Source organism: Diceros bicornis, chromosome 29 (assembly GCF_020826845.1).
Source record: "Diceros bicornis minor isolate mBicDic1 chromosome 29, mDicBic1.mat.cur, whole genome shotgun sequence".
Classification (NCBI taxonomy): domain Eukaryota; kingdom Metazoa; phylum Chordata; class Mammalia; order Perissodactyla; family Rhinocerotidae; genus Diceros; species Diceros bicornis.
The window spans coordinates 26,330,821-26,353,779 of record NC_080768.1 but is presented as its reverse complement, the minus strand read 5'-3'; the positions used below and the strand labels follow the sequence as shown (position 1 = coordinate 26,353,779).

The 22,959-nt window shown below is 42.2% G+C and overlaps 1 protein-coding gene across 3 annotated transcripts in view; it reads left to right on the top strand.

Moving 5' to 3' along the window:
* Positions 1-20,218, top strand: part of MFHAS1 (multifunctional ROCO family signaling regulator 1) — a 97,425-nt gene extending 77,207 nt beyond the window's left edge. The window contains exons 2-4 of one of the 3 annotated variants that reach the window (XR_009216032.1): positions 6,231-6,357; positions 11,951-12,061; positions 17,446-17,531. Coding sequence is in view for 2 of the 3 variants with exons in the window: in XM_058525134.1 (XP_058381117.1) it covers positions 6,231-6,357; positions 17,446-17,479 (161 nt within the window). In the remaining variant the exon portion in view is untranslated. Of the gene's footprint in view, positions 1-6,230; positions 6,358-11,950; positions 12,062-17,445 lie in introns of all 3 variants that reach the window. The other 2 variants (XM_058525134.1, XM_058525135.1) reach the window with 2 other exon arrangements.
* Positions 20,219-22,959: the final 2,741 nt, after the last annotated feature.

Sequence of the window (22,959 nt, the reverse complement as noted above, 5' to 3'; positions counted from 1 at the left end):
GATGAATGAATGAGTGAGCTCAGTGGCGAGGCCAGGCCTAAGATGTTGGGATTTTCCTCTTTCATTTCTCATCTAATTTATACCAGGATGTCTTTTGCCAGTGAAGTAATTCCTGGCTCCAAGTTATTGATATCTTCCGTTTCTTAAAGGTTATGGTAAAATTTCCAAAATCAATTCCAAAACTACATTACCTTTAATTCATTTTCATTTCAAATTTACGTTTAAACCTCACCTTTAGTTTAAATATGATAGAAAATGCCTTTAAATGACATTTTAAATTTAGTTTTAAAATTTTCCATTTATTCTCATTGGCTATTATTAAATGGCACTTTAAGACAACTTTTATAAGTTGGGAAGGACATATTTCCATAGTTATGCATAATTTTTACTTCTGTTCTATGAGAAAGAAGACTGCCAGAGATGGATGGGCACAGTCCTGGGTCGGAGATGGAAGGCCCAGCTCTGTTTCTGCTCTTCACAAAAACTTGTTGGTTACTTCGTGCAGGCCCTTTCTCTTCTAAAAGCCGTTATAATTCATATTCCAAGGGCCGAGACCAAAGTCACTTCACAAAATGGAATTTTTTTATTTTTTAATCAAGACTACCAAAAAGTAGAACCTGGTCTATTTATTTTATTTCTTCTGAGCAGCGGCCGAGCAGGAGCCACCCAGCCGTGGTCCTGAGGGAGGCACTGTGGTGGGGGGCAGTGCTGGCGTGAGGGACCCTCCCCTAAAACGAGAAGAGGCGGCGCAGTCTGCAAAGGGTTGGTTATGTCGGAACCAACAGGGACTGAGAGAGCTTTTCTGCTGCCTTTTCTCGCCTCTGAAGTGCGCACGGTGGCATGTTTTTAAATTGAACATTTTAATGTTCAGTGTTTACTTCTCCTATGTACGTACTTTCTGCCTTTATTTTGTTTTAAGACAAGGTGTCCTTTTATCTCTATCTGACTTTCCTTTTCCGTATAAGAGTGACCATGGAGTTCTCCAGTCTTTGCTGTCTCTGATAACTTAGGGGGCTTGCAAAGTGGGGAACCTTCCTGCTCATTGATTTCACATGATGCCTTCTTTGCCCTGAGAAGACGTGGGAAACATGCATTCATGCATCTCACTGCAGCTACATCCAGAGTCACACGTAATTAAAAGACGGCAGTGGGGGGCAGGCCTGGTGGCGCAAGCGGTTAAGTGCGCACGCTGTGCTGCGGTGGCCCAGGTTCCCCAGTTCAGATCCCCGGCGCGCACCGACGCACTGCTTGGCAAGCCATGCTGTGGCGGCGTCCCAGATAAAGTGGAGGAAGATGGGCACAGATGTTAGCCCAGGGTCAGTCTTCCTCAATGGAAAAAAAAAAAAAGAAAAAGAGGAGGATTGGCAGATGTTAGCGCAGTGCTGATCTTCCTCACATACACACACACGCAAAAGACAGCAGTGGACTTTGGGGAGTTGGGGGCAGGGTGGAGCGGGGGAGTGTGAATTTTAGAATATTAGAGCTAAAACAGGTCTTGAAGACATCTAGATAATGCCTTATTTAGTAGAACCTATGTAATTGTTTATTTTTAAACTGTTTCCATTTCTAAACCACTTTTGCTATTTTGAGGGATATTCAACTTAGATCTTCATCCTAGATCAGGAAGTGGGTTTTATTTGCACTGAAAAGAGATATTTGGGTCTTTTAATATCGTGGTTTGGGTCATCAGTATGGTAAATTTTTAATATTTTGCATAATTTGCCCAGTATTAGAATTCTGATGATTAGCTGAAGAAGATGAGCTCATTTCACTTATCTTCTGTTGGTTTTTAAAAAGTCATAATAAACTTGGTGCTCTGTCCTTCCAGAGGGGGAAAAACAGTAAGAGTTTACCAGGATTTTAATGCTAGAAATCCTGAGCCAGAGTAATTGAGAACAGTTTTTCATGACTTGAATGGGCACAAGGAGACTGTGCTGTGGCCTTTACAGCTTCAGTAAATGCAGTGTTCTGTTCATCAGCACAGATTTCTGCATCTTCAGAAAGACTGACTGCACTGTAAACTGCACGTGGATAAAAATTCTCCAGCAAAAGTGAAAGCACCAGCATTTAAAGTTGGCATCTCCCTTCAGTGTGAAGCATACTTCAGTCTTTTTTTTTTTTTTTATTGACAAAGATAAAAATAAATAAACAATCTCAGCACCATTTAATCTCGAATGATCCATTTCACTCTAAAATCGTTGTGTTCTTTATCAGTTTATATTTCTAATTAGAATGTGCTGTCAAGTTTACATTTCCACGTAGAAATGTCAGTTACGTTGTTTTTAAGACTACAGAGAATTCTGTCTTATGAATGTGTCATAGTTTTTAATCATTTCCCCATTGGACATTTGAGGGGGTTACCAAGTTTTCACTGTTTTATAAATAGTGTTGCTGTGAGCAATCATTGTATAATTTTTGTCAGAAGCAAAGGCCCACTTCCTTGAAGCAAGTTCCTAAAAACGGAAATATACCAAGTTACACATATATTTCTCCTTACGCTACACTAACATATTTTCTGTAAGTGTAATTTTTTCTTTTTTTTTTTTTTTACAGCTCCCACCAACTTTGGGATTTATCTTTTTATTTGCTTTTGCTAGTGGTGACAGATGTGTAATAAATCTAAATGTTTTTCATTTGAAGTTTTCAAATTTCTCTTGAGGTGGTGTTTTGCATGTAGATAATTCCTGGTCTAATCCTTGTGTATTGCTTTACTGTAGAGAATCTGGGTAATGATCATATATTTGTATGAATTCTTTATATATTTGGAAGAGTAAGCTTTTTAAAAAATCTTATCACTACAGTAATAGTGTCAAGAACTTACTAGATGCTGGATACAACTTTCAGCGCTTTCCGTACGTTGTCTGATTTAATCATCACGCTCTCCCTGCCACAGGACAGTATTATACGGCGATTAAGAGTGGAGTCAGATAGTCCAGAGTCCAAATTCTGCCACTGCCGCTTCCTCCTCGTGACTGTGGTGAATTATGTAACCCCTCTGAGCCTCACTTTGCTCTTCTATATAATGGGGATCATAATTGTACTTACTTCATAAGATTGGCACCAGGACTAAGTGAGATAACACATTTATAGTATAAGCACATACTAAGTGATCAAGAAATATTAGCTGTTACTGGGATCATTATCTTTTCTTCTGGGGTTAATTTGTGTTTGTTTTCAGCCTGAGACATATGGCAGCATGATGATCAGGTAGTGTGCTCGCACTGTTCTCCATTCTGATAATGAACATGACCGGGTCTTTTGAGTCAGTGTTCCCCACTTTTCGAGGTCTTTTCCGATCTTGCAAATCAGTATTAGTCTCTCCTTCTCATTACTCCTCTAGCATCTCGTCACTTTCCTTGGGGCACCCATCACTTGGAATTGTAGCTCCATGTAGCTCCTCTCGGATGCCCAGACCCTCCACATCGGAGGCCCTGCCTCAGACTCCTGTATCCGCTGCGTCTCCTACAGCTCCTCACCCACACTGAGGTCTCCCTGATTAGATGCTCAATGAATGACTGTACTTGAGTTTGAAGATCAAGTTTGTGTTAAATAAGTTTGAGATGACTAGCTTCTATTTTGGTAAATGATGTATTTTGAACCACTCTTCATATTTGTAATAAGAAAGTCTTTTTAAGGAAAAAGCTGTTTTTCTTATTTTCTTAATGTAGCAGCAACTGGGCACATTTCTTAAATCCTAAGAATACTGGCACCATGCAGTAGCTTGTTGGAGTACACAGATGTCTTGGAAATTGTGAACTGTTCTGCTTGCTGCTCAGTACTATTTTATAGCATGAAGTGAAGTTTGTGTATGCGTGGAACTCCTTGGTGCCTTCAGCGTTTGTGCTCTGTTTCAGTGGCTGGCAGTCTGCTAGGGACAGGACTCAAACAAAACCAGTTCCCTGATCCTGTATGATACTGGGAATCTGGGGGTTGGGAGAAGGGGACAGTAAAGCTATTGGTTTAATAGAAATTGATAACCAGTGCTTCATAGTCTACTGCAGATTATTTCAAATTATCTAGCAAACTGGTCTGCTCACCAAAACCTATAACATACCCAGCAAGGAAGCCAGCTGTGCCAGGCTGATGCCAGGGATGGGTGCCTGGGGTGGGGGTTGACTCTGCGGTTGTTATCCTGGGCACTTGGGCAGCTGAAAGCCGACAGAGCTGAGGTCTTTGTGAAATTCCAACCAGGGGAGAGTTCTCAGGGGAAACCAGAGAAGCCCAGTGTATGTTCAAGCCTTGAGGGCAATCTTAGGACAGAGGATAGAAATTGAAAATATCAGGTGAGGAAGCAGGAGAGGGTGGTCCGTGACCAGCGGTGTTAGCAGGCCTGGGGTGTTCCGAATACCCTCTTGTTGCAGTTCTAGCCTCATGGTGCCTGGTGGCTTGATTGGTTTAAAGATGCCAGCTCTCTGTGGGACTTGGAGCAAATCTGCTAGACTCAGCTTCTGAGTTATGAAGTGGTTTTTGGACTGGATGACTTCCAAGGTTCAGTCCAGTCTAACATGCTATTACTTTGGCTCATTTTATTACTTTGATATCATTTAATGTTTACATTTTTAATTTGCATTTTTATATTTTGAAATCTTTTCCCAGCTGGTGTTGGCATATAGTTCTGATCCCCGTATGTCCATGATACAAGCTAATAATGCTAAATTAACTTTTGCAGTAATTCAGTGTTTACAGTGGTTTGGTTAAGGAACTCACATTACATTGAGTTCAGACTGTGCAAAGCCATATGAAAATGTTCAAACCAGGAAATCAATGTATTTCATAAAAGTACAAATATTTCCATGCTTAATACCTTGTTTAAAAACACTATTTTTAGATTGCTTCTCTGGGAGAGATGTCTTCTGACTTAAAGAAGTAGTCCCCGCTTTGGGGAGGTATTAGAGAGTGGTGGCAAAGAGAAAGTGCCCCAGAGATGGGTTCCCAAGGTCACATCCCAAGTCTGCCACTTGCTGCCTCTTGACTCTGGGTATGCCACATAACCTTTCTGAGTGTTAGCTTCCTTATTTGTGAGATGAGGATAAACCTTACAGGGACATTGTAAAAATGAAATGAGATGTACATTTAAAGCTCTTAGTTCAGTGCTGGCACGTGGGCGTGCTCTATTAATGTGAGTTCTGCTGAAGGTGAGGCGTTTAGAAATACAGTATTTTGGGGCAAAGGATTTTTGTTTCATCACATGTTGGCGTACACTTTGGGGTCTCTAGACTTTCAAATCAGTGATACAAAGTGATGGCTGCCATAGAGTTGACGTTCTGTTTCAGTAGCGTCTTTCCCCAGTTGGCATATGCCTTGTGTCCTTGGTTTGGTTTATTTACTTTCTAGGTTTAAGTAGGAGAATTTAGCCAATAACGTGTACCATCATCAGCCAGAAGCTATTTATTGAATATTCTCTGAGTGAGAGCACCGTGCTGGCCACAAGAACAGGGAGAGGGCAGGGTGGTGCTGGCTAAGTGGGTGGCGGAGAGGAAACCGAGGCACGGAAGTCATCACTGCTCTTAGAGATTTAAGGATCTGGTTGGAGAGAGAGTCTATCCAGGGCGTGCAGAGTACACAGATTTCCTTTGGGTATTGTAGTAATCCATTAAGTTAATTATCTGCTTTTACTAGACCCCCATTACTCATAAGATAGCATTGTGTTGGTTCTTTCAAATCTGCACACCTACCTACCCAGAAAATCCTCTTGCCAGTATGGGCTGTTTACCTTGATAACACCTTTAGTCAGATGCCTTTCCAGATCATTTATGCAGCATTATGCATTTATGCATTTATGCTGTGGTCTGCCCAAATCCCATCTGCCCCGAATCCTAATTAGGAACAACACCTCCTTGGCAGCCCTTGCTTCGCTGGGCTCCAGGGACCCCGGCTCAATTTGCCATGCCGTCTAGATCAAGATCTCCAGGGTCAGTCTGTGAAAAGGAAGGTGAGGAGAATAGTGGCAGATGCTGTCTTTGTCTGGAACGATGGCCTCCCTGCCATAACCATGAGAACATTCTCCATGGTGATGCAGATGAGAATTTAGGCAGTACCAGGGGAGCAGAACCAATTCTGCTGTTCTGGTTGCACATTTGTTCTCTGACTCCATTGTCTGTAGACCCCTCACTCCCTCACTACCTGCCCTTCTCCTTGCCTCCCCCATCCCTGAGTGCTGTGTTTCTCTGTAAAGTGGTCCCATTCTTAAGGCACATCTCACGGATGCGTTTTTCTCTCTCCTCCTGCAGGGGAGTTGCTGAGTCAGCCCAGACCAGAAGGCGTGGCAGAGATCATTTGCCCCAAGAATGGCAGCGAGCGAGTGAATGTTGCCTTGGTCTACCCACCTACACCGACTGTGATCAGCCCCTGTTCCAAGTGAGTTCTGAACTGGCCCCAGTCCTCACTCCTGATCCTGCCTCCGTGGTTGTGATAATAAAAAGCCAAGTTAAGGTACCTTTCAACAAACCTTGACAAGCACCGCCAGGGCAGACTTAGTTATCTGGGTGACGTCAACACCATGGCTTATGCAGCCAACTAGAAACTTTTTTCTTGTTTGTGATTTTTTTTTTTTTTTTTGCTGATAAAAGTCATAACATTTTTTAACAGCTTTGTTGAGATATCATTCACATACCATACAGGTCACTCAACGTGTATAATTCATTGGTTTTTAGTATATTTGCCAGGTGTATGCAACCAAAAAGAGCATTTTGTGATGGATAGTCTTAATTCTGTCATTGCAGAATTAAGTAGGCCCTCACTTCAAACAGCGAGGAACCATTAAATAAGAAAAGCCTATGGAAAATCTGTAAATGATTATTTTTTGCTGTGGGGCCCTGATTCTCTATCAGTCCTTGATAATCAGAGGCTGTGCAGTTTGCTCCCACCTTCCCCAAAACGGACTTCAAGACAGAGAAGGTACACGTGTGAACTAACTTTTGGATAGAATATTAGCTTAGTGTTATAGGTAAGACTCATCCTGTTTGGTTTTTTTTGTAGTATTAAGAACCAGATAGGCCACTTTTAAATTGAGATGAATACTTTGTTACTTGAAATCTTGAAAAATAGCAGCCGAGGTCTCCTTGGAGCAGATCTGGTTAATGGGTGATATCAGCAACATGACTTATACAGCAAAGTATTCCTGCAGGAAACTTTCGTTTTTCTACCTAGCTGGCCACATAGAATTTTTTTTTCATAGATAAGCTTTTTATAGGGAGGTTGGAAAGTTTGCATTTGAGAATGGTGACTTGTCATCTCAGCTTGAGAAACTTGTATCCGGCTGCATTCCAGAGAGCTGTGTGTGATAGAAGCTCATATCCCTGAGGGGTCAGCGTTGCCTTCTTTGGTATGCTCTCTGCAGAGCCAGGGTCTACGGTGGCATCTCATTCATTAGCAGCTGCAGTGGAAGGCTGCTGCCCATTTTCTCCAAACCAGGGACTCATTTTCAACAGAACATTTCTAATCTCTTCTTGCTGGAAAGTATCACTGAGCACCCAATGGAAACTCTCATCCAGTGCTGTTATATTCAGAATGCCATTTTAGCTAACACACACGAAGTATAATTTACCACAATATGACCCTAAGACATTGTGAAATCTTGAAGTGCTTCTTAAGATCACATAGTAACTTCATATTAAGCAGAATATCCCCTATCCTGAACGTATCGTACAACAGAAATTTTACTGTTCTTTGAATTGGTGTACATTGGTGCCTTTCTTTCAGATACACATAGAGTAAGGATAAGGGGATATTATGGAAACAGCAGGGTATGGAATGGAGGGACACCCTTGTTCAATACACTTTGCACTGGCATAGATTTTCCTGAGACAGGAGAGACGTTAACCTGTTGTTCTGCCATAGCCACGTGGCATTTAAAAGGTGAGAGAGAGGCAGGAGTTATAATATCCATTTGCCCAAGAAACTGCGGTGGCACGGAACCAGCCTTATCGGTGTTTCCTGTGGACTTCTTGTTGTGCTGCCACAGAAGGACATTGATACCAACCGGAAACGGTGCTGTCGGCCCCTCTCTGTCTCTCACAGTTTGTTATACCTAAATGAACAAGCAGCTTCCAAGACTTGGGTAATCAGAGCCACACAGACTCGGATATCTAGATGCTGGAGGGAATACCTTTAGGGATTGAACTGCTTCTGACCTAGCTATGGGAACAGTTTTATTTTCAAATGGGTAAAAAAAACTCTCATAAAAGGGATGGCAAATTCGGAGTATGTCTCAACTCTAAATGGAGGAATATTCTCTAAACAGGAAAGTTTCATATTTCTGGCAGGACTTTTCTTGGAAATTACCAATTTGTAATAGGGAGGCAAAGAAAGAGTTATCTCTATTGTGGCCATTTATAGAAAAGTCCACTTGGATTCAAAACCCCCCTTTGTGCCATCTAGTTTTATGCACACCTCTGCCCCCAAGCACACACAGCTCATGTCCCCTGAAGAAGGGGGAGATTGGGGGTATTGATGAGGAAAACTGTCAGAGGAGGTGGTCATTACGTTAACATAGTTTGCATCTGAACCTGAGAGTTAGACTTGGGGTCCCAGAAGGCACTAGAAATTAGGAGACTGAGGCTATTGCACTGGCTTTGCAGCTCCAGCCAAGTTACCTTAAGCAGGTCACTGCAGAGTGATCTTTTACTTCTCTAGCATCCCATAAAACACAAGTGGCTGGTCAAGATTGGGCTTTCTTAATCAGGAGTGTATACCAGAATTGCCAAAGGGAGGGGCCAGGCGTAAGTCTTTTACAACAAAAAAGAGCCACCCAGAGGCTTCTAATGTGTGTAGGCTGGACTTTCTGATCCCTCAGTTCTCTCCATGGTTCTAAGGCTGGGCTCCCTGCCCAGTGGGCCTTACTTTTTGCCGTAGGGCCTCTCTCCGGTCAATAACCAATTGGCAACACCAAGGCAAGACTGATCTGTGCTGCATGGATCGGCACCCTCCATTCCACCCTCAGTTCACCCTTGGAGCTGAACACGTAATTCGTTGTTGGAATCCAGAAAGGATTGAGACTGGCAGGAGGGCTGTTAATAATTATACCAGACAACAGGGATCAACCAGGACCATCCCAGCATAATCACCCCACTCCCAGGTCATTGGTCTAGTTCTTATGGTGGTTTGTAAAAAGACATCCCAAGATCCTCTTTGACTAGTTTACTCTTCTCCTTTATAGGTCAAATCAGAGACTTTTACTTAACAGCCTGCCTTTGACCATGTGTAAAATAATGGTGCTACAGTGTGCTTTATAAAGAAAAACTCTTGGCTGTTAATTTGATTGGATCTTCCTTATGAATTCCAAACTTTCCTATTTCTCATTTTAAAAATTTTCTAGGTGTTTTTTTCCTCTATGGAGAGAGACAGAGAATGAAGAGTAGGTAGTGGTTTTTTAAAAAACGTGATTTACTCTCATAAGTTGTCTTGGTGGTTGGTGGTTGAGGTCTCTACCAGCGTTCCATTGGGAAGAGGTTACACTTGAATGAAATGCCTCTTCTGCACCTCACCCTCCAGGGAGAAACAGGAGCAGAGTGGCTTCTTGTCCCCTTTGCTGATTATCAGGTAGAAATGTGAGTCATTTCCATACTTTGGCTATCCTGGGCTGATTATCAAGGATATTTGCTCGTGAGATGAGGTGAAAATTCACGTAGTAACAATTTACTGTGTTGCTCTGAATAATTCTAACCTCTTTAAGGATACGGATTTTATCTGATACATTTTTAAAAGCTTTATTGAGGTATACTTTTGTACCATAAAACTACCAGTCAGCGGTTATTAATATATTTATAGAGTTGTGCAACCATCACCACAATCTAATTTTGGAACATTTTCATCACTTCAGAAAGAAACTTCATGCCCATTTGCATCTCATACAATGCCTAGCTCCTTGTAGTCAGTAAATATTTTTAGTGTCACTTGCAGGAATGGTTTTGCTTCCTGGTGTGTTGGTATTAGACAAGATTTGTGAGTTTTAAAGAAATTAACACATTATCCTGGGCCCAGTTCAGTGTAAAGGGGCATGAATTAACTGGCACCCCCCACCACAGCCCCCTGTTAACTGGACCATAGAGAGGAAGCAGAGCTGCTTGGTGGGAGATCAATCTTCTTCAGAACTTATTTTTTTGGTATAGGTAGCAATTTTTTAAAACATAGACTTTATTTTTTAGAGCAGTTTTAGGTTCACAACAAAATCGAGCAGAAGGTACAGAGAGATCCCATATATCTCCTACCTCCCCCCGCCCCACACACACAGCCTCTCCCACTATCAACATCCCTCGCCAGAGTGGTACATCTGTTAAGACTAATAAATCTACACTAACTCATCATAATCACCCAAAGTCCATAGTTTACATTAGTGTTTACTCTTGGTGTTGTACAATCTATGGGTTTGGACAAATGTATAACAACATCTATCTACCATTACAGTATCATACACAGTATTTTCACTGCCCCAAAAATCCTCTGTGCTCTGCCTACTTATCCCTCCCACCCCCCTTAACCCCTGGCAACCATTGATTTTTTCTTTTTCGGCTTTATTGAGGTATAACAGAGTCACACATCGTGGTGATTTGATACACATGTACATTGTTACAAGATGCCCGCATCTAGTTAACACATCCATCACCTCACATATTTATCCTTTAGAACTTCTGAATGGCAGCCTAACTGACCCCTAGACATTAAAGAGATGCTGAGCCTTGGACATTAGGAGTCATAAGGGGCAAAATATACTTTCAATGTTAAAAGTTAGGGGAAAGTAGAAGGATAATTTCTTAAATTTATTTTTAAAAATTTTATTTGTGAATTCCTGTCTCCATCTTGTTGCTCTGCAGGTTGAGACACTTAATATTGCAATTCAGAAGAGAAGTGTGAACTTCTTTGGGCAAATGACAGCTTGCTGTTTGCATTTCATTTTTAGGTACCCTGTAGAATGTTTCTCTTTCTCATTTCCAAAGAGGTTTAGACCAACCCCCCCACCACCAATTAAAGTATATACTCTGATAAACTGCCAGATAACCCAATTTATCTACGGATTTTCATTTAAAAGGCAGAGAGAATTCAACTGGTTAGCATATGAAAATGTTTACCTTAAGGCATACTGGAATGCAACCCACATTCTTCCATGTGGTTTCTTAATGGACTGACCCTTGAACATACAGGAAATGGGAATATATCATTTTCATTTCCTGACAGTTGCCACTTCTCTTGTGGTGGTACCACGTCTGTCTGCGCTCCATCATATGTGGAGTGGTGGGACCGAAAAGGAAGTTAATTCTGATTTTGGCAGGTCATATGTTACAGAATTAGAAAAAATGGGCAGGTTTTAAAATTGTTGGGCTAAGCTCTCTCCTTTTCCAGATAGTACTACTAATAATAAAAGGCAAGGCTGAGACACTGCATTTCAAAACTACCTTTTAAACTGGGATTATTGCTTATATACTGTAGCATTCTCATTCAAGCAAGAGCCCAGTAAAATTCCAGTTACTTACTGTTTATAAGTATTTTCAAAAGTATAGTGATTACTTTGCATAGGAATTTAGGCAGTTACATTTTTATGACATAAGGATATTTAAGACCGTTGAAATAGCCTTTTATAAAAAGTAGGATGAGGACTCTGGCTCTTATCTCACCAAATAAACAGGCAAAGTATACTTAACTGCGCTCGGATTAGTTAGTTCGGACTTGATAAAAATTGTTTTAAAATCAATGGACCGAGATGAATTTGGCTTTTCACAGTGGAGAATTCTTCACTGACCACAGGATTTTAACACATGGAGAGTGGGGATTCAGAAGAGAAGGCTAAGTGTGGAGGTTGCCTGTGGGGTCTATCGCATTGATTTGTTTTTTTCTTTGCAAAGACTGACAGCTCATTGCCTTGCAACTTTTACAGGCTAGGAAGAAGAGTGTCTCTTTGATTATTTAGTCTCCCATCAACCACATTGATACTGGAATTTGTTCCCTCTCTGCTTAGGTATCTCCATACTTTCTTGGAAAATTAAGTGGAAAAGATAGTGCTTCTTTCCCTTATGCCATCATTTTTACTGTACCCAATCTGTGACTTTAGGAGGACCAATTTTTAAGGGTAAGTCTCTGGGAAGCAGAGAGGGTTTCTTAAACATATAAGGGCTTCCTAAGGACTTGGAGAGTTTAGGAAAAAAAGGGGGCTGGGGTTTGGGATGAAGAGACATTTTAAGATTACAAATCTTTTCCTTACCTAGAATCAAGACGCATTTAGGAATTAAAAGTATGGAAACCGCTTGATTCTTTTGTCTAATTTACTATAATATTGCATATATCAGTCATCTTAGATCCTTGTGGGAAAAAAGAAGTCATTTAAAAAAATTTACTCTAATTTTATGCAAGATTATAACATCAGGAAAAGCTCAAGTTGCTTAACACAGCAAATAACTTTTTAAAAGCAGTGTTTGTATTTATTTTCTCGAGGCAGTTTGATGGGCTCTGGAGCTAGACTTCCTGGGTTGAATCTTTACGATTTGTTAGTGCTGTGACTGTAGACATCTGTCAGAGGCAGATTACAGAGCGTGTCTCATGGCGTTACTATGAGCATGTAGACAATTGCAGGGAAAGCATTTAGCATTATTCCTTACACAGAGTGAATAGCGCTCAATAAATTCAGTTGCTCTTATTTCTACTAGGGAATATTAGTGGTGTACGCTGTAGATGGTGTATAAAGGTTGTAATTAAAAAATTCCAAAATGCAAATATAGGTCCTAGAGTGAAATCAACCCACTGACTTACCTAGCAATGTTTAGCTTATTAATTGAGGTGCCTACCCAAGGCACGCAGAACATATTATATGAAAAACTGGGCTAGACTCAGATGAAGGAGGAGGGATAAATTGGTGGAGGAAATAACAACAATCTAGGATACGTAGATGACACCAGCTTGCTGGCAGAAAACAGCAATGATTTGAAATGACTTCTGAGGAAAATGAAAGAAGAAAGTGCCAAAGCAGGACTGCATTTGAATATCAAGAAGACGAAAATCACGACTACAGAAGAACTACACAACTTTAACATAGACAATGAAGACATTGAAATTGTTAAAGAGTTTGTTTACCTTGGTGCAGCCATCAATTTAAATGGGGACTGCAGCCAAGAAATCAAGAGAAGACTGAGACTTGGAAGGGCAGCAATGAAAGAATTGGGAAAGATCATCAAGTGCAAGGAATTGTCATTAGAGACTAAAGCTGAGATTGTCCACACCCTCGTATCCCCAGTTACAATGTACAGGTGCAAAGCTGGGCAGTGGAAAAGACTGACAGGAAATAAATTAATTCATTTGGAACATAGTGTTGGAAGACAGCTCTTACAGGTACCCTGCACTGCCAGAAAGACGCATAAGTGAGTCCCAGAGCAAAATAAGCCTGAACTATCGCTGGAGGCAAAAATGATAAAACTGAGGCTGTCCTACTTTGGGCACACCATGAGAAATCAGGATTCTTTCAAAAGGACAATAATGCTGGGGAAAGTAGAAGGCAGCAAGAAAAGAGAAAGACCAAATATGAGATGGATTGACTCCATAAAGAAAACCAAAGGCATGAGTCTACAGGAGCTGAGTAGGGCTGTTGAGGACAGGACATTGTGGACATCACTCATTCACAGGGTCACCAGGAGTGGGAGCCGACTTGATAGCACACAACAACAACCCAAGGAAGGTAAACGTGTGTGCTGGATAGGCAGGTAAGAATGTTGGCTTACCTTCCCCTCTGCTGCCACAAAGAGGTCACGGTAGAATTCCCGAAGATCTGTTTATAAGGCCACCTGCAGTTACCCAGTTACAGCGATGCCCTAACCTCATCCTCATGGGATAAAGAGGAAATGCATGGTATCATTTCTTTCATAGTCTAGTCACAAATGCCTGCAGTGCCTGGATGCACGTCTCAGAACGAAACCCCCTGACTCATTGGATCCTCCTAACAACCCTGGAAGAGTCCCAGACCAAGCCATGCTCCCACAGGCACAGTCACTGAGTGGCACAGCTGGGCCTGAAATCCACATCAGGCTCCTGGGTTCAGTGCTGTTTTCACAGCAAGTTCTTACTTGCACATTTGTTTTACAATACAGTGCAGTAATGGAAAATTGGAGGTACAGTAAGACCAACAGATTAAGAAATGACTGCCATTGAAAAGAGTTTATACTCACAGTTCCCAAGAGGAGGGGGCATGCCATGCCATGGGGGGCTACACGGGGAAATACTGGGGTCTATCATGAGGCAGAGAGAGAAAGGGAGGAACTGTGGGCAAGAGCATGTATTGTGGTGTCTGCTAGAAGGTATGGGCAGGGCCAGGTGAGCAGGCCGAGGATTGGCCAGTTTGAATCATTTCAGTGGGCTCTGGGGCATAGGGCGTATCCCTGGTTGTCTGGTACCTGGTGCTGGAGTGATGAGGACAGATGGGTAGTGGCCCAGAGAGTGAGAGCCCAATAAAGGAGGTGGTTGGGTGTGGTCTCTGGATTAGCTGGTTTGTATCTGAGAAGCATGCTCAGAACTGGCTGATGCTGGGAGGGGCAGCTTCTCCAGGGTCAGCAAGACCCTAGATGTCAAAGCATCAGAACACAGAAAAGAAAAGGCATGGTAAATACACATGGTCTGGCTTCATTTTCAGGCTGAGATTCTACATACCTTGAATAATTTTGTTGCATCCCAGGAAGAGCAGGTTCAGTAACCTGAGAGGATTCTGGATCTGAGCCCCCAGGCTGACCTGTCCCTTCATGCTAGACCTCTGTTTCCAGTGTCCTACCTGGCATCTCCCTTGGCTGTCCTCTAGGCTTCATGGTTTCCCCCCAAGCTCTTCATCAGTCTGTGCTGCCTGCCTCAGGTGATGGCATAGCTTTGCACCCCTCTGTCAAGCTAGGAGCCTGTCAGCGTCAATGCTTCCCTCCCCTCTTCCCCATGTGCTGTCTTCCCCTGAGAACTGTTATCCCATCTTATCAGGGTGTCTTGACATGAGCGAATTTGGCCATATCACTTTCTCTCTGGCCCGTGCTTTCCTCTGGGTCCACCTGGCCCTGCCAAGGTTCCTGTGATTGAGTCTCAACTGGCCTCCTTCTCTCTAGTCTTCTTGTCCTTCAAACCGGTGTTATCTTTCAACGTCAGACCCTGTCACGTCTCTCCCTGTTTAAAAGCCTGGAATGGCTTCCTGGTGATTGTAGGCTGAAGTTCAAAATCCTGGGCATGACTCACAGTCAGACCCCAGCTACCCTGTTGACATGCGTGACACTCCCTTACTGTGGGAGAGGTGAGTCACCCCCCCCCCCCCGGCTGGCTCTCAGTCCATGGCTAGCTACCACCCCTTCTCTCCTCCTTGATGAAGGCCCATTGTCCTTAAGGCCAAAGTCCAGTGTCAACTCCTCTGAGAAGCCATCCTCAGTCCTTCTCACTGAAATCAGTGACTTTCCTTCGCATCTCCTTAGTCCTTCTTATACACCTCCATTAGAGCAATGATCTCCTAATGGCTTGGCTATCTTTTACCTGTGACTTTTTCATCACATCTTATTCATCATTCATACAGCAGATCTTTGTTGAGTATTTGCCTTCTACTAGGCATTGTGCCAGGTGTTGAGAGCGCAGAAATGACTAAGCCAGACCCTGCCTTCAAGAATCTAATAGCCTCTTTGGGGAGAATGGGGATCAAAGACATAACCAGACAGTCTTGTGGGTGTCTAATTACAATTAAAATGTGATACCTGCCACGATCTGTGTATCAACAAAGTCCTGTGGGCGCAGAGAAGAAAGAACTCTGCCAGGAGGAATCGGGAAAAGCTCCAGGAAGTAGCATTTGAGGTGGATCTTGGTGGATGAGGATGAGTTTATTGAGATGGAGAAGCAGTGACAGGTGGAGAAAGTTGGCAATTTGATGAGTCTTTTCTTTCCCTAAGAGCCCAAATGTGAAAAGTGGTATCAATGTGGAAAAGTGTTCAAACCGGTTTTCCTTTTCCTCCGTTGAACAGTGGAATATTCCCTCTAGGTGCCCTTGATTGGGTATTCTTGTGTTTCTCAGTCTTAACGTGTGGCTCGAGGGAGCAGACAGCCAGACGCAACTGTCTGTGTTTCCGAAGATTCGTTAGATTCAGTGAGAAAAACATTTACGTAGCACGTCTCCCATACGAACCCAAAACTCTCACCACTGGAGTACACTGCTTGTGGAGACGTGTGTTTTCACACTGCCGTCCTCTTCACGGTTAGATTTATTATATTAGTACTTGAATTTGAGGCAGTTTGCAAAACTTTCTCTACTAGGAAGTTTCCTATATTAATAGGCCGTCAGAAAGTCGTCCTGGCTGAGTGCCACAGAAATGTGAAACTATCCCGAGGGCTCAAGTAGTCCAGCCTCGCTTTTAGCTGTCAAGCATGCTTTGGAGTCAGATAACCCTTGTGGAAGGCTGGCTCTGCTGCTCTCTGGTGTGTTCCCCTCCGGGAAGTTATTTAACCTCTTGGAACCTTAGTTTCTTTCTTGTTAAAATGCAAAGTCGGATGGAGCTTCCCTGAAGGAGTGTTACGAGTTGAGGATTAATCAAATAATGCACCCTGGTGAAGGGTGCGATTCCTGATGGGGAGTAAGTACTTAGTAAATGGAAGGTGCATATTTTTGGTGCTGTTGTTATTAAACTTATGCTCAGCCGATTCTTACCTGGGCTGGAGAGAGGTCTTAGGTAGATGCTAATTTATCAGTTTCCATAAAATCAAGCAGCATTGAGAGAGAGGCGAGGTGGAGGGTGGGAGAAGTGGATCATCAGTTTTTTATGTCTTCGTATGTTTTTTAAATGTTGCTAAAACAGTTCTAAAAACATCATGTTGCATGTCATTATAGGAAAGTTGAAATAAGGGATGGGGACATTTGAACTTTTTTCCTCTAACCATTTTGTGTAAGTTGAATGCCGCTTTGTTTCATTAGCTGAAGATGGAGCAGTTTCTTCATTTTACATTCATCTTACTCCGGCTTTCAGTTCAGCAGCCTTGCTTGTATGACTAAGTGAAATCGTGCCTTTCAGTCCAGAGAGTCATCCATTCTCGCCTTCTCGTCTGTACAGTATTCCTCCTCCTAGAGGGTTATTTAGCGTGTGTCTGTGTGTGTTCATGTGTGTTTCTTGAAAGGCAGCAGTGCTGTGTTTAGAGTTTTGGGTTCCTAATTAGAAATCTAGTTAAGCTGTGAAATTACTATGGAATAAGTGGTTGTAGCTAATTAGTGTAGTCCCCTCTTTTTGTCTGAACTGAATTTAACTCAGAAACGGAAATGTTTGCCTAGCTTTCTAGTAAAAAGACGCCTTCCTTTGTAGGAACATTAATTGCCTGACATTTACATTTTAATAAGGAGTTCTAGAAGTAGAAATGAAAATCTGTGCAAAAAAATAGATACATGTTATCGCTTCCTGTTCTTATAATTGAGAATATCATTCTCTATTACCTTTGGTCATTTCTGTGCTTTCTTCTCATCTACCCGTGTAGGAAGAACGTTGGTGAAAAGCACAGAAACCAGTGACTTTTATGGCTGTGGAATTTCCATGGAGAAAAGAGAGCATCAGAACTCACCTGGACCATCTTTCGTACCTGGCCAACCCTTCACACTCCCAAGAGTGTCCGTGAACTTGGGTGCATAAGCGTTCAGGGGGCTCTCAGAGGAGGAGCACACCTGGCCTGTGGACGAGGCGGGGAGGGACAGAGGGGAGGGTGGGAGAGGATATGGAGCAAATGTTTTACAACCTGAACCTCAGAACTGTGATCCTCCAAGGAGAGCGCTACTTGAAGAAAAGCAAAAAAAAAAGTCGAATGGCTTCTCAGGGATTTTGTTTTCCGTGCACATATAAGCCATAGTTCCAATGCAGGTGGCAGGATTTAGAGCACTCAGATTTCAGTTCTGTTCAATGTGAAAGAGGGATCGACTGACCATTCATTGCTGTTCCATAACTAGTGTAAAATATGTATATGTTTATCTTTATTTTTATAATATGCAAATACATTTAAATTTATACAGTTTGAAGCTTCTAGCGCTAGTTAACACTGGGTGCAATATTCTGCATGAGAACTGTGCCAAGGTGGGGCTGGTTTCTTATTTTAGCATAAGACCTTTTTGTTCATTCTTTATTCTTTAATCCTTCTCAGATTAAAAAAAAGAGAGATCTCTCTGTCTGCCCATGGATTAAGTGTTGGTTCATAGAAGTTGCCAATAATCTGCAAGAACCTTAAACGTGCATTTCAGGCAAACATTTGTTTCCCTCCCCTTCTTTTAAATAAAGGTCCCTGCCTGTACACTGTTGGGCAGGGCAGTGGGATTATTCCTTTTCTTTCCCTCACATGTCACTAGTGCTGGGCAGTGTCCCTTCCTCCAGGTTTGGTGTTGACTGTGGGTTGTCACAGGTGATGTGCTGATGGAGGCCTGGTGTTGGGATTCTCCAGGGAGGGGCACAGATGGGTCAGCGAGTTCTTAGAAAACCTGTGTCTTTCAATAGCTTCAGATAATCAGGAGTCAGTACTAAAACATGCAAAGAGCTCTGCTCGTAAGTCCTTTTTTTTCTGGAACAGTCTGAAATTTAGCAGAGCACTTCGAAAGCCCTCCACATCTGGCTGTCAGACCTTAAGATAGTGAGTTGCCTAATTGGAAAGCATAATCCCACATTGGTTATTTATAAATACACAGCCTCTGATTGGACCCTCTACTGCCCAGAGCTAGTAAAAGCCTTGTTTTCAGATCTCCACAAAGTAAAACTTAAAAAACAAATTGCTCTCTCTTCTACTCTTAATTGGGGCCAAATAGCGTCTGCTGCAATAGTAACACATTCTTTGGAGAATGTAAAGGACTCTGTTTACATCTGCTTTCTCCCAAGAGTTGATTGAAAATGTGTAAAACTGTTTCTTACACAGTATAAGACAAGAAAAGGGAGTGGGCTGGTAGTATTCTTTCACTTCTTCTATAAAGTATTGACTCTTGGAATTCCACAGTATACAAAGTCTCAACGTATTTTTAAAGGAAATAACAAACAATTCAAGCAGCTATGTTGCAAAAAATGACAAATCAATTTTTGTAGACTATTTTGTTAACCCAGGGGTTAACTTCACTAACTCCAGAACCTCCAGTTAAACCAGTATGATTTCTTATGATCATAAAATCAAATGAGATCAGACCATTTCTGTGTTTTTTAATACCTGTGACACCTCAAATTTGAGATTGCCTTTTCTTTTAGAACCCAATCACAAGATTAATCTGGTTCATCCTTTTGTCACAGTTCTCATGCGTGCGTGTGTGTGTGTGTGTGTGTGTGTGTGTGTGTGTGTAAATGTGACCTGAATGGTAACATTTAATTGCTTTATGGGCCATTGAATTGTTGGGCATAAAAGTTTTCTAATTGGCATGAGATAGTTTCTAAACTGTCAAATTAACTGACTTTGACCCGTCTTTTGAAAAGACTCTTAAGTGTGTGACTTTGGGCTAACTCCCCAGGGGACCTTATTAAGTGAAAAAAAAAAAAAAAATGCTCCTTTGGGTGACGTTCCCTGCAAAGTATTTGCTATTATTATGAACATAAATGCCCATGTTCTTAATATCTGCTATTTTTTGACAAATGATGTTTTGTGCTGTCATCTGAATCCTAGAGAAGCAGTGTAAGAAGAAATCTTGGTGTCACATGTGTTTTAGCAAAAAGGTCATCATGATAGAGGGTCATGTGACCGAAAGAAGCTCCAGAAAAGCTTGAGAACTTGCTTCAGAGGGAGAGGAGGGTTGGAGATACAGAAAACACTCTGCTCTACAGGAATTTTCGCCGTCTATGCAGGAAATTCCGTTTTCTCTCTCAACACCTGGGAAGACTCAGCCAGTGGAGGCTGACAGGCAATTCGCTAAGCACAAGGGGGGTCTTTTCCAACCAAGTAGTCCCTTGCCTCGCAAACGGACACCCTCCAAGTTTGTTATGGTTTCTATTCCTGCAACTTGTGGTATCAAAGCCACTTCCTGGAATTGTAAAAGCGCTGCCAGAATAAATGTTTTCCCCCTTCTAAGAAAAAAAAAATGACAGTGCTCATATTTGACACTTGTGCATTGGACTCTTTTGAATGAATAAAAAGGAAAGGGTTGGGTGTAATTCCTGATGGGGTGTGTGTTATTTTTCATGCCACAGTTTGTGAATTGTAATTGTGTTTTCCCATTTAATTGTCGTAACCGGGCAGAAATTAAAAAAAAAAATTAAAAAATGTTCAATAAAAATACAAAGAAATGGTTAAGCAATTATATTTCCAGAGTTTAGTTATTTCTGTTTTTTTTTTTTTTTTTTTAGTTTCCATTTTATCAGTTAAGGAATAACTTTAATATTTGTAGTTCTTAAGTCACTGTTGAGCTATGATAGGTACGTGGTGGCAGCTCTGTTTGGGGATTGAGTCCCCACGGAAAACTGAAGAGTCCCTGTTTAAAACGCTGCCTCTGTTTTCAGGCTGGAGGTTCCACTTTTGAGTATCGGCTCTGTCTCTTAAATCAGATCCTTTTTTCAGTAATCTGCTATACACCTAAATCAAAGCTTATGGAATTATGATGGGTTTGCAAGTTCCCTTTCCCTGAACTTTCTTTCAAGGGGTCTTGGCAGAAGTCCTGCCACCACCTTGTAAATATTGCCCAGGGGTCTGTATTCTCATGCTGAAAGAGCTGATCTCAGGTGCTAGGTCAGAGGCTCTATTCTCTTTTTTTTTTTTTAAAGGGACAGTTGAGAAGATAAGGAAAAGAAAAGAATGTGGATGCTTCCTGCAGAAGCAACAGCCTTTAGGGAAGGACCTAGAGCAGAAAAGCCAGCCCTGAGGTGCTGGGGCATTAGGGGCACAGAGAAGAAGGGGCCCCCTCCACCAGGAGGGGGGCCTCATTGTAAGGCTCCCGAGAAGGTAGGTGAAGCCATTGGGTGCCCTGAATCCAAACGTGCCTCTGCCAGCTCTGCCACAATTTTCGAAAGGATAGCCAAACAAGAGGCGTGCCCCACGTGGACAGGCTTGCTCTTACGGCTGTGTCCAGGCAAGCAATTACTCAGTCCCAATGCCACTGCTGTCCCTCCCGTTGAAGAGAGTGCGAGAAGCAGAAGTCATCACTGTGGGCCTGGTCTTTCTTCACCAAGAAACTCAAGCTCTTTAAACTTGCTGAGCACGTCACAGATAAGCAGGTGTCCGTGGTCACAATTAGAAGTGCATAATTTATCACATAGATCGTTCCCTCCCAAGGCTATTTCTCCTACTTCGTTGTGAGCTTTGAAGTAGATTCCAACATTGCTTTGAATGCACTAGTGGTGGCGGCTCAGGTGCTAAATTCAAAAGCCCAGGGTTTCCTTTGCCCCTGACTGCTTACGTCACGCAGTGGTTCTGGGAACCGGGAAGGACATCACCTGGTGGAACTTGCTGTAGCCGCACGGAGTAGGGAGGGGACTCGGAGTTACTGGAAGAGGTTCTGTAAGGTAGACGACCCTTTGAAGTTATCTGGGTTTGATGGCATGAGAATATTCATCTGGTAACAGAAACCCTATTTGAGTATTTAAGCTTAAGAAGTACCTTCTTCATCTTTATATACAAGAAATATTTTTGCACGAAATGAATTTCATTCTAAACACTGAGACTCACTCAGTATTTCCCAAACTGCTCCATGCTTTATCCTGAGATACTAATACACCCTCCTCTGTAAAAGTGTTCGGAGGTGGAGTCAGTTTGAGAAATGCTGTGTCAAGTAAAGCTGAAAAGAGTTTTTGCTGCAGGACTCAGAACCTTTTAGATGTGGATATAAATTCTGAATGTCCAAAAGGGAAAGAGAATGTACAGGCTTTCCACGTGTATCTGAGTGTGGAAGGAAGCTTGCCCTAGAGTCTTCTGTGGACATCCTCTAAGACCAGTGTTTCCGAAGTATGGGACGTGCTCCGCCGATGCAACCCGAGGTGAGGCAGACACAGCATCAAATGATGAGAGTCACTTCTCTTTGGAGGCCTTCTGTGTTAGTAGGAGGCAGGATGGCATGGCGGGTAAGAGCCTCCCCAGACTGCCTCCGTTTGAATCCCAGCTCTGCCAGCCAGTCCCCTTGTGCCTCAGTTTCCTCATGTGTAAAATGGAGGAAACAACCTACCTCTTCCAGTGGTTATGAATATGAAATGAGACACTGTGTGTAAAGTGCTTCTGACAGTGCCTAGCGCTAGTAAGCACTAATCAAACACAGCTAATCTTATTCTCTTTACTTGCGTAGGTCTCTTTTTCACCAAGGAAGCAGGCCTCAAGCTCTGAGTCTTTGACAGTATCTAGCTAGAATTTTTAACAATTTTTGTTTTCATCATATTGTTATTTGCACTAGTGATAAAATGTTTGTTTTAAAAATGAATGCATTTAGGGGCTGGCCCAGTGGCATTGTGGTTAAGTTCACGTGCTCTGCTTCAGCGGCCTGGGCTCCACGGGTTTGGATCCCGGGCATGGACCTACACACTGCTCATCAAGTCATGCTGTGGTGGCCTCCCACATACATAATAGAGGAAGATTGGCACAGATGTTAGCTCAGGGACAATCTTTCTCAAGCAAAAAGAGGAAGATTGGCAACACGTTAGCTCCGAGTCAATCTTCCTCACCAAAAAAAAAAAAAAAATACATTTAGAAAGAAATATTTAAAAATGTATTAGGAAGAAATATGTTGAGTAAGTGCAGGTGGTACACAGATAGAGAAAAAAATGGTGAGCATATGGCAAAAATTATGAAAATGGTATGCGAATATCTGGGTAATGTAATGGAGGGACACAGTCTAATGCAACCCACGGAGAGACCAGGCAATTTCCCCATAAGCCTGTCCAGTTACAAAATTTTGGTCAGAAAAATTTATTGGAAGATTATAGAAGAATTATTATATTCTTAGAAAATTAGTATTTATTAAATTTGAAATTTCAAATAAGTTCTGCATTCTTAAGTGTTGTTTTTGTGCAGCCAAAGACTTTTCATATAAAAACAACTCTGAAATGTGAATGGGAAAAT